The sequence below is a fragment of the Oncorhynchus kisutch genome, linkage group LG4, assembly GCF_002021735.2.
Source record: "Oncorhynchus kisutch isolate 150728-3 linkage group LG4, Okis_V2, whole genome shotgun sequence".
NCBI lineage: Eukaryota > Metazoa > Chordata > Actinopteri > Salmoniformes > Salmonidae > Oncorhynchus > Oncorhynchus kisutch.
The window spans coordinates 24,319,997-24,335,270 of NC_034177.2; the positions used below are offsets into that span (position 1 = coordinate 24,319,997).

General features: G+C 46.2%; 1 protein-coding gene and 1 pseudogene across 2 annotated transcripts; one reads left to right on the forward strand and one right to left on the reverse strand.

Moving 5' to 3' along the window:
- Positions 1 to 6,483: 6,483 nt before the first annotated feature.
- Positions 6,484 to 12,173, forward strand: zgc:56622 (aldo/keto reductase). Of its 2 annotated transcripts, none has more exons than XM_020480619.2 (10): positions 6,484 to 6,778; positions 6,990 to 7,163; positions 7,982 to 8,098; positions 9,812 to 9,889; positions 10,038 to 10,154; positions 10,958 to 11,070; positions 11,222 to 11,309; positions 11,400 to 11,483; positions 11,764 to 11,855; positions 11,946 to 12,173. In XM_020480619.2, exons 1-9 carry the CDS (start codon positions 6,695 to 6,697, stop codon positions 11,848 to 11,850), a joined length of 942 nt encoding a protein of 313 aa, XP_020336208.1. In that variant the 5' UTR covers positions 6,484 to 6,694; the 3' UTR covers positions 11,851 to 11,855; positions 11,946 to 12,173. The 2 variants fall into 2 exon arrangements, with proteins under 2 accessions (XP_020336208.1, XP_020336207.1); XM_020480618.2 differs by having other exon boundaries at positions 6,549 to 6,778; positions 11,764 to 11,846.
- Positions 12,174 to 12,838: 665 nt separating this feature from the next.
- On the reverse strand, positions 12,839 to 15,274 carry LOC109888636 (kelch-like protein 36 pseudogene; annotated as a pseudogene).

The following is a 15,274-nucleotide window of genomic DNA, read 5'->3' on the forward strand; positions in this document are numbered from 1 at the left end:
CAAAAAAAGAAGAAAAGTGGATACAGTCCCAGCACATTACCACTGCTACACCTGGCTAACAGCAGAGTCCCAGCACATTACCATGCTACACCTGGCTAACAGCAGAGTCCCAGCACATTACCACTGCTACACCTGGCTAACAGCAGAGTCCCAGCACATTACCACTGCTACACCTGGCTAACAGCAGAGTCCCAGCACATTACCACTGCTACACCTGGCTAACAGCAGAGTCCCAGCACATTACCACTGCTACACCTGGCTAACAGCAGAGTCCCAGCACATTACCACTGCTACACCTGGCTAACAGCAGAGTCCCAGCACATTACCACTGCTACACCTGGCTAACAGCAGAGTCCCAGCACATTACCACTGCTACACCTGGCTAACAGCAGAGTCCCAACACATTACCACTGCTACACCTGGCTAACAGCAGAGTCCCAACACATTACCACTGCTACACCTGGCTAACAGCAGAGTCCCAACACATTACCACTGCTACACCTGGCTAACAGCAGAGTCCCAGCACATTACCACTGCTACACCTGGCTAACAGCAGAGTCCCAACACATTACCACTGCTACACCTGGCTAACAGCAGAGTCCCAACACATTACCACTGCTACACCTGGCTAACAGCAGAGTCCCAACACATTACCACTGCTACACCTGGCTAACAGCAGAGTCCCAGCACATTACCACTGCTACACCTGGCTAACAGCAGAGTCCCAGCACATTACCACTGCTACACCTGGCTAACAGCAGAGTCCCAACACATTACCACTGCTACACCTGGCTAACAGCAGAGTCCCAGCACATTACCACTGCTACACCTGGCTAACAGCAGAGTCCCAGCACATTACCACTGCTACACCTGGCTAACAGCAGAGTCCCAACACATTACCACTGCTACACCTGGCTAACAGCAGAGTCCCAGCACATTACCACTGCTACACCTGGCTAACAGCAGAGTCCCAGCACATTACCACTGCTACACCTGGCTAACAGCAGAGTGCCAACACATTACCACTGCTACACCTGGCTAACAGCAGAGTCCCAGCACATTACCACTGCTACACCTGGCTAACAGCAGAGTCCCAGCACATTACCACTGCTACACCTGGCTAACAGCAGAGTCCCAGCACATTACCACTGCTACACCTGGCTAACAGCAGAGTCCCAGCACATTACCACTGCTACACCTGGCTAACAGCAGAGTCCCAACACATTACCACTGCTACACCTGGCTAACAGCAGAGTCCCAGCACATTACCACTGCTACACCTGGCTAACAGCAGAGTCCCAGCACATTACCACTGCTACACCTGGCTAACAGCAGAGTCCCAACACATTACCACTGCTACACCTGGCTAACAGCAGAGTCCCAGCACATTACCACTGCTACACCTGGCTAACAGCAGAGTCCCAGCACATTACCACTGCTACACCTGGCTAACAGCAGAGTCCCAGCACATTACCACTGCTACACCTGGCTAACAGCAGAGTCCCAGCACATTACCACTGCTACACCTGGCTAACAGCAGAGTCCCAGCACATTACCACTGCTACACCTGGCTAACAGCAGAGTCCCAGCACATTACCACTGCTACACCTGGCTAACAGCAGAGTCCCAGCACATTACCACTGCTACACCTGGCTAACAGCAGAGTCCCAACACATTACCACTGCTACACCTGGCTAACAGCAGAGTCCCAGCACATTACCACTGCTACACCTGGCTAACAGCAGAGTCCCAACACATTACCACTGCTACACCTGGCTAACAGCAGAGTCCCAACACATTACCACTGCTACACCTGGCTAACAGCAGAGTCCCAACACATTACCACTGCTACACCTGGCTAACAGCAGAGTCCCAGCACATTACCACTGCTACACCTGGCTAACAGCAGAGTCCCAGCACATTACCACTGCTACACCTGGCTAACAGCAGAGTCCCAACACATTACCACTGCTACACCTGGCTAACAGCAGAGTCCCAGCACATTACCACTGCTACACCTGGCTAACAGCAGAGTCCCAGCACATTACCACTGCTACACCTGGCTAACAGCAGAGTCCCAACACATTACCACTGCTACACCTGGCTAACAGCAGAGTCCCAGCACATTACCACTGCTACACCTGGCTAACAGCAGAGTCCCAGCACATTACCACTGCTACACCTGGCTAACAGCAGAGTGCCAACACATTACCACTGCTACACCTGGCTAACAGCAGAGTCCCAGCACATTACCACTGCTACACCTGGCTAACAGCAGAGTCCCAGCACATTACCACTGCTACACCTGGCTAACAGCAGAGTCCCAGCACATTACCACTGCTACACCTGGCTAACAGCAGAGTCCCAGCACATTACCACTGCTACACCTGGCTAACAGCAGAGTCCCAACACATTACCACTGCTACACCTGGCTAACAGCAGAGTCCCAGCACATTACCACTGCTACACCTGGCTAACAGCAGAGTCCCAGCACATTACCACTGCTACACCTGGCTAACAGCAGAGTCCCACACATTACCACTGCTACACCTGGCTAACAGCAGAGTCCCAGCACATTACCACTGCTACACCTGGCTAACAGCAGAGTCCCAGCACATTACCACTGCTACACCTGGCTAACAGCAGAGTCCCAGCACATTACCACTGCTACACCTGGCTAACAGCAGAGTCCCAGCACATTACCACTGCTACACCTGGCTAACAGCAGAGTCCCAGCACATTACCACTGCTACACCTGGCTAACAGCAGAGTCCCAGCACATTACCACTGCTACACCTGGCTAACAGCAGAGTCCCAGCACATTACCACTGCTACACCTGGCTAACAGCAGAGTCCCAGCACATTACCACTGCTACACCTGGCTAACAGCAGAGTCCCAACACATTACCACTGCTACACCTGGCTAACAGCAGAGTCCCAGCACATTACCACTGCTACACCTGGCTAACAGCAGAGTCCCAGCACATTACCACTGCTACACCTGGCTAACAGCAGAGTCCCAGCACATTACCACTGCTACACCTGGCTAACAGCAGAGTCCCAGCACATTACCACTGCTACACCTGGCTAACAGCAGAGTCCCAACACATTACCACTGCTACACCTGGCTAACAGCAGAGTCCCAACACATTACCACTGCTACACCTGGCTAACAGCAGAGTCCCAGCACATTACCACTGCTACACCTGGCTAACAGCAGAGTCCCAACACATTACCACTGCTACACCTGGCTAACAGCAGAGTCCCAGCACATTACCACTGCTACACCTGGCTAACAGCAGAGTCCCAGCACATTACCACTGCTACACCTGGCTAACAGCAGAGTCCCAGCACATTCCCACTGCTACACCTGGCTAACAGCAGAGTCCCAGCACATTACCACTGCTACACCTGGCTAACAGCAGAGTCCCAACACATTACCACTGCTACACCTGGCTAACAGCAGAGTCCCAGCACATTACCACTGCTACACCTGGCTAACAGCAGAGTCCCAGCACATTACCACTGCTACACCTGGCTAACAGCAGAGTCCCAACACATTACCACTGCTACACCTGGCTAACAGCAGAGTCCCAGCACATTACCACTGCTACACCTGGCTAACAGCAGAGTCCCAGCACATTACCACTGCTACACCTGGCTAACAGCAGAGTCCCAACACATTACCACTGCTACACCTGGCTAACAGCAGAGTCCCAGCACATTACCACTGCTACACCTGGCTAACAGCAGAGTCCCAGCACATTACCACTGCTACACCTGGCTAACAGCAGAGTCCCAGCACATTACCACTGCTACACCTGGCTAACAGCAGAGTCCCAGCACATTACCACTGCTACACCTGGCTAACAGCAGAGTCCCAACACATTACCACTGCTACACCTGGCTAACAGCAGAGCCTTGTCTGTCAGTGAAACAGTTAATTCAGTCTCATTTACTGTCTTTAAAAAACCCATAGCTGATATGGCTGACTTGCTTAAACAAATGTGGTTTTTACTGACAATTGAGATGAACAAACTATGGCATATGGGGACAACAAACGGATAAGAGGCCATCCGTAATTTCGATTAAGACATTAATGAGGGATCTAGAACGGACGTAATCAATATAACTATTTGTTCAGAACTTTTGAAATGTACAGCATCATAATTCAGAACATGGTCCGTTCTTACAGTATTCTCCCTATACACCAAGTCAGAACCATACAATAAATAAAGGGGGCATATAAGCAGACACTGAAAGCTCTTACAATATTCTATGATTACATTTCTCAAAAACAGGCTACATGTGGCTACATGTGCACCAACAAGTCAGAACAGTAGGTGAAACTAAGAGGTGAAAATAGACCAAATTATTAGGGTGAGGCACATGGGCTACTAACAGCTTACTACACAACATACACTTAGTATTACTTTCTTAGCTACAGTATACATATCTCCCTGGCATATTACATTTTAGCATCAACATACAAGACATTTTTTGACTCACCTTGTTGTGCTGTGCTCACTTGAACAGGAAGGTGGCGCAGCGGTCCTTTGTGGGCATATTTTGTCATCAAACTTTATCATCAAAGTCTGGCATTCTCTGGATTTATGATGCTTTCAAGAAACCTGGGAACTCTGAAGAAGAAAAAAAAGGTTGATTCATGATGACGTCAGTGATCTTCAGGTTCGTAGCTCTAGAAAGAGGCACGAGTTCCCAATTTACAATTCCGAGCTCGTAGCTCGTTTTTCCTGAATTCCCAGTTGTCTTGAACTCACTAAAGTCAGATTGTGCAGTTCCGAGTTAACAGTTGTTTTGAGCGAGGCACAAATCATGCTTCATTGACAGCATGGCTAATATTGAATGTTTATCATTTTAAACTAGGAGAAGAGACCCTTAGACTTGGGGCCACTCCACTGAATAGCAGGCTAATGATTGCTTTGCAATGCTTGTAGTTAGCCACATATATTCCTTCCAAACCACTCATTGTTGAATTTGAGATTTCCAACTTCTTGTGTAATGTTTATGTCCATAGCCGATGAGCACTGATACATTTTTATCTATCATTTCTCTTCATTGTTTATCATCGTATCAGTCCAATCAAAGCTACTGTAGACAATGTGATTTGACGTCATTTTATCTGTGGCCAATGACCTTCTGCTTTCTTGGATGGACACGTCTAATGTAACTCTATGGCAGCACCCAAGAGGCTTGAATCTTTGAGCTCTACCCTTAGAATTGGCAGTAACGTAGTGTGCCCATGAGTGACAGAACAATGAGCCAATCACGGTGCAACGCTTCGTATTTTCTTCTGGCTTGCCCCACCACCTCAGAAAGCACTGAGCTAGGCTGGAACACCTGCATTTTGGAGCACCCTTATTCAAGAAAACAAAAAAAGAAACCATATGTGTATGCGGCTTTATTAACTCAATGATATGCAGTACCAGTCAAAAGTTTGGACACACCTACTCATTCAAGGGTTTTTCTTTATTTGTACTATTTTCTACATTGTAGAATAATAGTTAAGACATCAAAACTATGAAATAACACATCTGGAATAATGTAGTAACCAAAAAAGTGTTTAAAAAATAAAACAACATTTTATATTTGAGATTCTTCAAAGTAGTCACCCTTTGCCCTTTGCCTTGATGACAGCTTTGCATTCTCTCAACCAGCTTCACCTGGAATGCTTTTCCATCAGGTGTAAATCTTCTGCTAAACAATCTCAAGATAATTAAAATATGTATTTATTTTTAAATACAGTATTGAACAATATTATTCAGTCTTGAACTGTTGTCATTTCTAATTCAAGTATAATGTTTTGTCAATGCTTTATGTCAGTATATTCAGTACACTTTTATTGATTTTCACCCAGAACTTTCTCATACTAAAATGTTATTCCCTAGGGCCTAGACACACCGTGAGTGACCTTCAGTTTCAAATCCCTATGAAGGCTCTCTTGGTTTTAAAGAAAGAAAACAAACGTCCTCACAAATAATGAATATTACAATGGAATACTTTTACTCATACAACACACAGATAAATTTATCAGTCTAACTCCACACAATGGTATGGTTCAATGGTATGCTTCTACAGCTCATTTGTAAATATAAAATAAAAAACTGTTTTGATGACTGACTGTAGCATGAAATCATTCATTGCTGACACTATAGCACATCCTACTGCTGGATGTGTGTATTGCAGTCTGGGACGTTGCTGAGCAGATTCAACAAGGACACATTATTTGGCCTGCATCCAGGACTTGCATGTCTGAATGTATTTGCATTGCATCACCAAACACTTCAAGTTTAAAATGTACACTTTGGTACAATATCACATATATCTCACAGTGCATAGGCCACACCTTTCCTACCACATATTGTGTGCACATGAGTATTTCCTGTCTGAAGAAAGTGACCTTTACAACATTCTCCTTCCTCCCCTGAGTCTTTACAACAGCCCTCAGTTACTGAGTGTACACATAAATACACAATTGTGGTGAAGTACTTCTTACATAGTTCAATGATTAACTAGAAAGATAAGGAAGGACGCAAGAGAGAGAGAGAGAGGGAGGTAGAAATAGAAAGAGAAGGGTATGCGGGTAACAAAGTAGTTGGTAAAGAGGAAGGATAAGTCACAAGTCCCTGTCACAAGGCTCTTCCTGTCATTCTATGCTGTTTTAACCCACCACATGGAGGTGAGCACCAGTGTTGTTCGGACAGTAGAGCTGAATGATGGCACACGCATGCCCCTGCTGGGTTTGGGAACATGGAAGGTACTCTCTCTCTCTTTCTTGCTCTCTCTTTCTCTCTCTCCCCCTCCCACTCCCTACCTCAACCACACATTGAAGGTTATCTCAAAATCTCAGTATATATAGTGTCTATGTATTATTCTCTTAAGTATGAAAAGTGTATGTTATTACAGTGGTGATTGTTGTTATTACACAGTGGGTTAAATTGTCATTACGGTGTCTTTGTGTTGTTCAGTCAAGCAGTTCAGCAGCAGTGTGTCAAAGTGCGGTGGAAGCTGCCATAGCTGCTGGTTACCGTCACATAGACACAGCCTACAGCTACCGTAATGAGGTCGAGATCAGCAAGGCCCTCCGCTCCAAGATGCAGCAAGGCATCATCCAACGACAAGACATGTACGTCGTCAGTAAGGTGGGTGCTGCGGCTGAGTGTTTATGTGGGCTGGCTGTCACTGTTCCAGGTGGACATGAGCTTGCCCTTTGATCTTTTGGTCCAATACAAAGTTCAAATACATATAATCTGATATTAATTTTGCCTGTAGAGTAGAGATCTTCTCGGGTCCAAAAAGTGGACCCGGAGCCGAACGTATACGAGGACAATCAGACCAGGACCCGAATAGACCCGATCATAAAATAAATGGGGTATTCAGACCCGAACCCATATGGACCCAACAACAACCAACCTAGACCAGAACCGATTGAACCCTAGTGACAAGAAAATTATGTTTATCAGCCAAGTTGCTCTTCTGGTTAATGAATAGGTATTTATATGTTGGCTAGGCCTTCTATAAGTCAATATATTCACCTTATTAGCGTAACATTAATATGCTATATGCTGTGCAGAGCCATGATCGGGTCCATTCGGGTCCACTCGGGTCTATCAGCTGTAGTTACATAGACCTGAGAACCGATGACAATCAAACAGGACCTGACCCAGACCCGAGGGAAAAGTATACATTTTGGACCCAGATCTGCTCGAGTCCCGGGGCTGGTCTCTGGTATTTGGGTTTGAGAGGACACGTGAAGACCTCTACTGTAGAGTATTTGTTGATATATCCACTAGTTTTATTGGTCAATGTCTATTACATAACACTAAAAAAGTTAACATATGTACTGACTTGGAAGCAGAACTGGTTTCTATCTACGGGCTCTTCTCTGTATTCATGGTTGATTTGCTATATCATTGTGCTGTGTTGCTGAATAGACCTGTGACCACTTCTTTGTGTGTAGTTGTGGAGTACACACCATGCGACCCATGACATCCCATTGTGTCTAAACAAGTCCCTGAGTGACCTGCAGCTGGACTATCTGGACCTGTATCTGATGCACTTCCCTGTAGGACTGAAGGTGGGCTTACAGTTCACACTGACACTGGCACAAATAGTCACATGAATGATACAGGGACTAATGGACTCTTCTGATACAGTTCTTGACATTTCAACAATAAATCTCGGTTTACTTTCACGTACAGTGCATTTGGAAAGTATTCAGATCCCTTCCCTTTTTCCACATTTTGTTATGTTGCAGCCTTATTCTAAAATTTATAAAAATATATTTTTCCGCTCATCAATCGAAACACAATACCCCATACTCACAAAGCGAAAACAGGTTATTTTGTTATTTTTTGCAAATGTATTAAAAATAAAAAACTGAAAAACCTTATTTACATAAGTATTCAGACCCTTTGATATGAGACTCGAAATTGAGCTCAGGTGCATCCTGTTTCCATTGACCATTCTTAAGATGTTTCTACAACTTCATTGGCGTCCAACTGTGGTAAATTCAATTGATTGGACATGATTTGGAAAGGCACACACCTGTCTATATAAGATCCCACAGTTGACAGTGCATGTCAGAGCAAAAACCAAACCATGAGGTCGAAGGGATTGTCCATAGAGCTCTGAGAAAGGATTGTGTTGAGGCACAGATCTGGGGAAGGGTACCAAACATTTCTGCAGCATTGAAGGTCCCCAAGAACACAGTGGCCTCCATCATTCTTAAATGGAAGAAGTTTTGAACCAAACTGAGCAATCGGGGTGACAGCGAGGTGACCAAGAACCTGTTCACTCTGAAATAGCTCCATAGTTCCTCTGTGGAGATGGGAGAACCTTCCATGAGGAAAACCATCTCTGCAGCACTCCACCAATGAGGTCTTTATGGTAGAGTGGTCAGATGGAAGCCACTCCTCAGTAAAAGTCACATGACAGCCAGCTTGGAGTTTGCCAAAAGGCACCTAAAGGACTCTCAGACAATGAGAAAAAGTATTCTCTGGTCTGATGAAACCAATATTGAACTCTTTGGCCTGAATGCCAAGCGTCACATCTGGAGGAAACATGGCACCACCCCTACAGTGAAGCATGGTTGTGGCAGCATCAAGCTGTGGGGATGTTTTTCAGCGACAGGAACTGGAAGACTTGTCATGATCGAGGGAAAGATGAACGGAGCAAAATACAGAGCGATCCTTGATGAAAACCTGCTCCAGAGCCCTCAGGACCTCAGACTGGGGTGTAGGTTCACATTCCAACAGGACTACAACCCTAAGCACACAGCCAAGTAAACGCAGGAGTGGCTTCAGGACAAGTCTCTGAATGTCCTTGAGTGGCCCAGCCAGAGCCCGGACTTGAACCCAATCGAACATCCCTGGAGAGACCTGAAAATAGCTGTGCAGCGACGCTCCCCATCCAGCCTGACAGAGCTTGAAAGGATCTGCAGAGAAGAATAGGAGAAACTCCCCAAATACAGGCATATCAACCTTGTAGTGTCAAACCCAAAAAGACTCAGGGCTGTAATCGCTGCCAAAGGTGCTTCAACAAAGTACTGAGTAAAGGGTCTGATTACTTATGTAAATGTGACATTTCAGTTTTTTTAGTTTTATACATTTGCTAAAATTTCTAAAAACCTGTTTTTGCTTTGTCATTATGGGGTATTGTGTGTAGATTGATGAGGGGGAAAAAACAATTGAATCCATTTTAGAATAAGGCCGTAACGTAACAAAATATGGAAAAGGTCAAGGGGTCTGAATACATTCCGAATGCATTGTATCTTTTTCATTCCTTCCAGAAAGTGGATGATGAGCTCTTCCCTATGAGAGATGGAGAAATGCTCACCACTGACATTGACTATCTGGATGTGTGGAAGGTTAAAACACTATCATCTCCTCTTCATCAACATCATTATACTGTCTCCTAACAACAACATTATTTGTATTTTTTCGTGGTCTATTTTTGGTATCTTGAAGTGTGGTGTATTACTGTGCCTGTGCTGTAATGTCTGCTATGTGATGTAGGGGATGGAGGCCTTGCAGGCCTCAGGGAAAGTGAAGAGCATTGGCGTGTCCAACTTCAACATCCTCCAGCTGGAGAGACTGCTCTCTGTGGCCAAGGTTCCCCCTGCAGTCAACCAGGTTCTTCAAGGCTTTACACTGCAACTTTAGCTATTTCAAATACACTATTATGAAACCCTGAGTACCTCACAAACCACAGGAGGCTACTGAGGGGAGGACAGCTCATAATAATGGCTGGAATTGTCAGGCATATGTGTATAGGTAGCAGGGAAGTCAGGCGCAGGAGAGTCAAACGGAGTGTAAAATGGAGTATTTTAATAATGTCATAAAAACATGCTCCATAACACTAAACAGGAAAAAGAACATAAACAAATATGGGTACGAAGACCCGTCGCGCACCTATACAACAAAAACACTACACTGACAATAAACAATCTCTGACATAACAGGTAATGAATGGGATTGAAAACAGGTGTGTGGGAAGACAAGACAAAACCAATGGAAAATGAAAAATGGATCAATGATGGCTAGAAGACCGGTGACGTCGAACGCCGAGCACCGCCCGAACAAGGAGAGGCAACGACTTCGGCAGAAGTCGTGACAGGAATGGAGTTCATGGAATGTGTTTGATGAATTCGATACCATTCCATTAATTTCATTCCAGCCAGTACTATGAGCCCATACTCCCCAATTAATGTGCCACCAACCCTATTTCACTCCTTTAACCAGCTCAACCAGTGCAATACACAGTTAACTGTGTTTATACATGGACACTACATGTGCAAACGGGTGTGTTTACCATTCTGAAAGAGTGTGTGGGTGTCGCTACTGGGTCAGAGGGTAGGAGACAAGAATGGATAACAGCCGAAAGAGCGTTCTTACAACTCTGTAATCTCATTATCTCTCTCCCTCCACTCCTGCAGGTGGAGCTGCATCCCTACCTGGTCCAGTCTGACCTGGTGGAGTTCTGCAAGTCTCGCAACATCACCCTCACTGCCTACAGCCCCTTAGGTTCCCCTGGAAGACCCAAAGAATTGTGAGTCCTCCTGACAATAACATGTATACATTAGCAACTGGACTATGATCCTGCACTATATTGCTCTGTTCTGCACTATTGACCCCACGGATGGCCGAGTAAACATCCCTCCCTATGTTCCAAAAGTTGACTGTGTCAATACTTCCTACAGTCACTGTGGAGACACTGATCCTGAGAAGCTGCTGCAAGACCCTGTGGTAGGAGACGTGGCTAAGAAGCACCGACGGAGCCCTGCTCAGGTTAGACTAGATAGTTCAGTAGAAACACACATCTAGTGTGTGTGTGTGCATCTGGGCTCTGCATCTAAGGACTATGTGTGTGTGTTTCAGGTACTGCTGAGGTACCATGTGCAGCAGGGTATTGCAGTGATCCCCAAAAGTGTGAAACCCAATCACATTCTGGAAAACACTAAGGTGAACTCTCTCTCTGACCCAATATACATTATATTTACTCATTTGTACTACATGTAGCTCTTGCTCAATCATACCATGAGTTCATATCAAGTTCAATTTGAGCAATATGACTTTGACTGATATAGTATTCAGTCTTAGGGCTAGTTTGATCAATGTCAGATCAATGTCTTGGTTTACACATTTAGTTATTAACTGAACTTTCACATACATTACTCACTAACATAAATCAAATGTGTCAATGGTACAATAAACACTCAAAAAGAAAGTGTGTTGCCTGCAGATCTTTGACTTCTCTCTGACTGAGGAGGACATGTCGGCACTGAGAGGACTGAATAGAGGCTGGAGGAGCTGCATCATCGACTCGTAAGACAGGTTCAACGCTTCCTTAATCAAATACTTAATACATCAATAATACCATGTAGAGAACAACTGCTCCTACCCTGACATGTTTCTGTTCTTCAGCTTGAAGTCTCATCCCTACTACCCCTTTGAATGAGAGTCCCTGGGGATCAGAGACAAGAGACAGAGAAGTCACTTGGGAGAATAAGATAACTGTTTCTCAACCTGAGAACAAGGCCAGATTACTATCCACCTCCTCAACATTGGCCTGCAAATGGTCTTCAACCAGTGTTTATTGTTTACCTATAATGTGAAATTGTGATGATAAATAGAAATGTGGCGCTGAAGGTATGGATGGATGCTATTGTTTTTTTTGTTGACATGATTTGAATAGATATACAGTATGCCCTCTGTGCCAACACTGTGCCCTGTCTGCCTGATTCTGAAGGGATGCCATATTTTTTCTTATCATCATAACTCAAACAAAACGTTTAGTTTAAAACACATATACTGAACCAAAATATAATCACAAAGTGGCAGCAGGTAGCCTAGTGGCTCGACTCCCTGAGCTAACAAGGTAATAATCTGTTGTTCTGCCCCTGAACAAGGCAATTAACCCACTAGGCCGTCAGGGAAAATAAGAATTTGTTCTTAACTGACTTGCCTAGTTAAATAAAGGTAAAAAAAAAAAATTAAAGTGTTGGTCTGAAGCTGATTACACAGGTGCACTTATCCTTCCTCGACCAACATCATTTTTATAGAATTTGGCAGTACATCCAACTGGCCTCACAACTGCAGACCATGTGTAACTACACCAGCCCAGGACCCCCACATCCAGCTTCTTCACCTACGGGAGCGTCTGAGGAGGGGGAAGGGGGGTGCTGAGGAGTATTTTTGCCTGTCATAAAGCCCTTTTGTGGGGAAAAACTCATTCTGATTAGCTGGGCCTGGCTCCCCAGTGGGTGGACCTGGCTCCCAAGTGGGTGGGCCTATGCCCTCCCAGGCTCACCCATGGCTGTGCCCCTGCCAATCATTTGAAATCCATAGATTAGGGCCTGATGAATTTATTTCAATTTACTTAACTCAGTAAAATCCTTGAAATTGTTACGTGTGCAATTACATTTTTGTTCAGTATAGATTATGCTTCAACTGTAATACGAAGCACATCAAAGTAAAACTTTTTCACATAGTCCCCAATGTTAAGCATGTTGGAAGTCTTCACAAATTAGCTGAAACAGAACTAGTCCTTTTGTGAGGTTTTGTGCTTTTAGAGATGATGTGATATGATATAGGTAGTTCTGTCATCCACTGTGTTCCATTGGCAGCTACACAGCTCTTTTCCCCTGCTTGTAATGTTTTTGGAAAGGTCTGGGTCCCGCACCCACTGGCATTTTCAGGGTCAAACCCCTGTGTGACCTGTGAGAAAACCATGCTCTCCCAGCTGTAGCCCCCCAGCACGTAGATTGTCTCGTTCATCCCCCCTCCTCTCCCCTGTAACTATTCCCCAGCACGTTGCTGTAAATGAGAATGTGTTCTCAGTCAACTTACCTGGTAAAATAAGGGTAAAATATATATTTTGTTAAAGATCTTACCCCCACAGACCGCCTCACTGTTAGGCTGGAGGAGGGGGGCTATACAGATCCATTGTTCACTCTGGGGGTCAAAGGCCTCCACCACCAGGATGTCAAAGCACTCAATGCTCTCCTCGTGGTCATTGCTGCCCCCGATTACATAGATGAGGTGGTGAAGTGACGTCATGCAGTGCCACCCCCGTGCAGATGACATGGCCTGGCGCTCCACCCAGACATCTCCTCCTCTGGGGTCATAGCTCAAAAATGACTCACCGGTACGGCCCGATCTGGTAGATATGGCCGCCTGAGATGTAGACCAATCCTTTATGAGATGTGGCTGCATTGCCATAGGTGAATCTGCAGAGAAATGGAGTAGAGAGGGATAAGTGAGAGAAAGGACTTTGATGTGAGTTGTGCCAGCCTGCCAGGCAAAGAGGCACAATAGTTATAGTATGTGTATTGGGAACCGTGACAACAGAGAGCTACCCCTTAGGCAGAGTGTTCTTCTCCTTACTCTGTTGTCTTGCTGCTTAACAGGGGGAAGTAATGTCAGAGACAGGAGTACAGGTGACGCTTTGGGAGACAATTGAGGAGTAGTGTGACTGTGAATCAGGGTGAGTTGAATTCTCCCCTGGGCAGTCCTGCTACATATGTACAGCAGTCGTCTGTAGGGGTGTAAATCTCCACTGACAACAGAGCCCGTTATTATTACGCCCTCCAACAGCAATCAGACACTCCCCAATGGCTCCCAGGTAGAAATCCACACATCACTGGTTCATTGGGGCACTCTAGAGAAGAGATTAAACATAATTGGAGTCATTTTGGAAATGTTAGGTTGGGTTGCAGTGTAAGAACAGAGCTTTACCTTGATCAACTGGTTGTCTCTGGGTTTGTAGCAGTACAGCAGGTTCCTGGCAGCATCACCTCCATTAATTAACTTGTGATGAGTTGCATGATGAAATCCCCCAGTACAGTGACATGGTGGTGGCTCCTCTGGGCTGGGATCTGGATCTCCACCATCCACCCACCAGAGTCTAAATCTAGCCAGCAAACATCTGCAATCAGCTCCTCCCCCATGCTCTGACACCTCCCCACCCACAAGTAGGAACTGCTCCTCCCCTCCCTGCCTCCTGTCTGCAAAACTGGTTAGGCACTGGCCCTTGTGTGGTAGTCCAGAGCCTCCTCCACCAGCACCTCACAGCTGGCCTCCAGGGGCAGCAGAGCCCATACAGCAGGGAGGATGCGGATGTGGGAGAGGAGCTGGCAGGCGTGTTCAGGGCGGTCTGGCGTGTGGCTCAGCCACTGGAGAGAAGCCTGGAGCAGAGCCTGCTCATTCTCATGCTGGACCTGCCTGCTGGCCAGGTAGGAGCTTGGGCAGCCAGACATCACTCAGGAAGCCTGGGGTGAAGGAGAGGGTGGCGAAGCCTTCCAGGATGAAGTGGTCAATGTAGGCATCTAGTGTCTCCAGGCTGTAGAGCAGAGCCAGCTCCTGCAGTTACAGGTAGTTGTCCTCACTCACCTCTTTCTCCGGGTACTGGCAGCAGAAGTCCACTGCCCTCCACACCTGCAGCAGGTGGTCCGTCTCCAGAACACGGTCAATGTTTCCCCCGTCCAGCAGCAGCTCCCCACTGTAGAGGAAGTCCACCACAGCCTAAAGGAGGCCCCCACCAGCTCCACCTCTGCCTGTCGCTCCTCCCTCATTCGCAGGGTGAATATAGCCTGGAAGGAAGGGCTTGAGACGGCCAGTAGAGCGCAGTGGGCTGGGATACGCTGCTCATCAGCCACCAGCACCACGAATCACAGCTGGCTGTGCTGACGCTGCTCATTCAGACCCTGCAGGAGGAAGTCTGCTTGCTCCGCCCAACAGTAGACCTGAGACAT

Excerpts from the sequence above, each read along its gene's own strand:
- zgc:56622 (XM_020480618.2), top strand. The coding sequence starts at position 6,695 with ATGGAGGTGAGCACCAGTGTTGTTCGGACAGTAGAGCTGAATGATGGC. Across the intron at positions 9,890-10,037 it reads ACTATCTGGATGTGTGGAAG|GGGATGGAGGCCTTGCAGGC; the intron begins GTTAAAACACTA and ends TATGTGATGTAG. Across the intron at positions 10,155-10,957 it reads TTCCCCCTGCAGTCAACCAG|GTGGAGCTGCATCCCTACCT; the intron begins GTTCTTCAAGGC and ends CCACTCCTGCAG.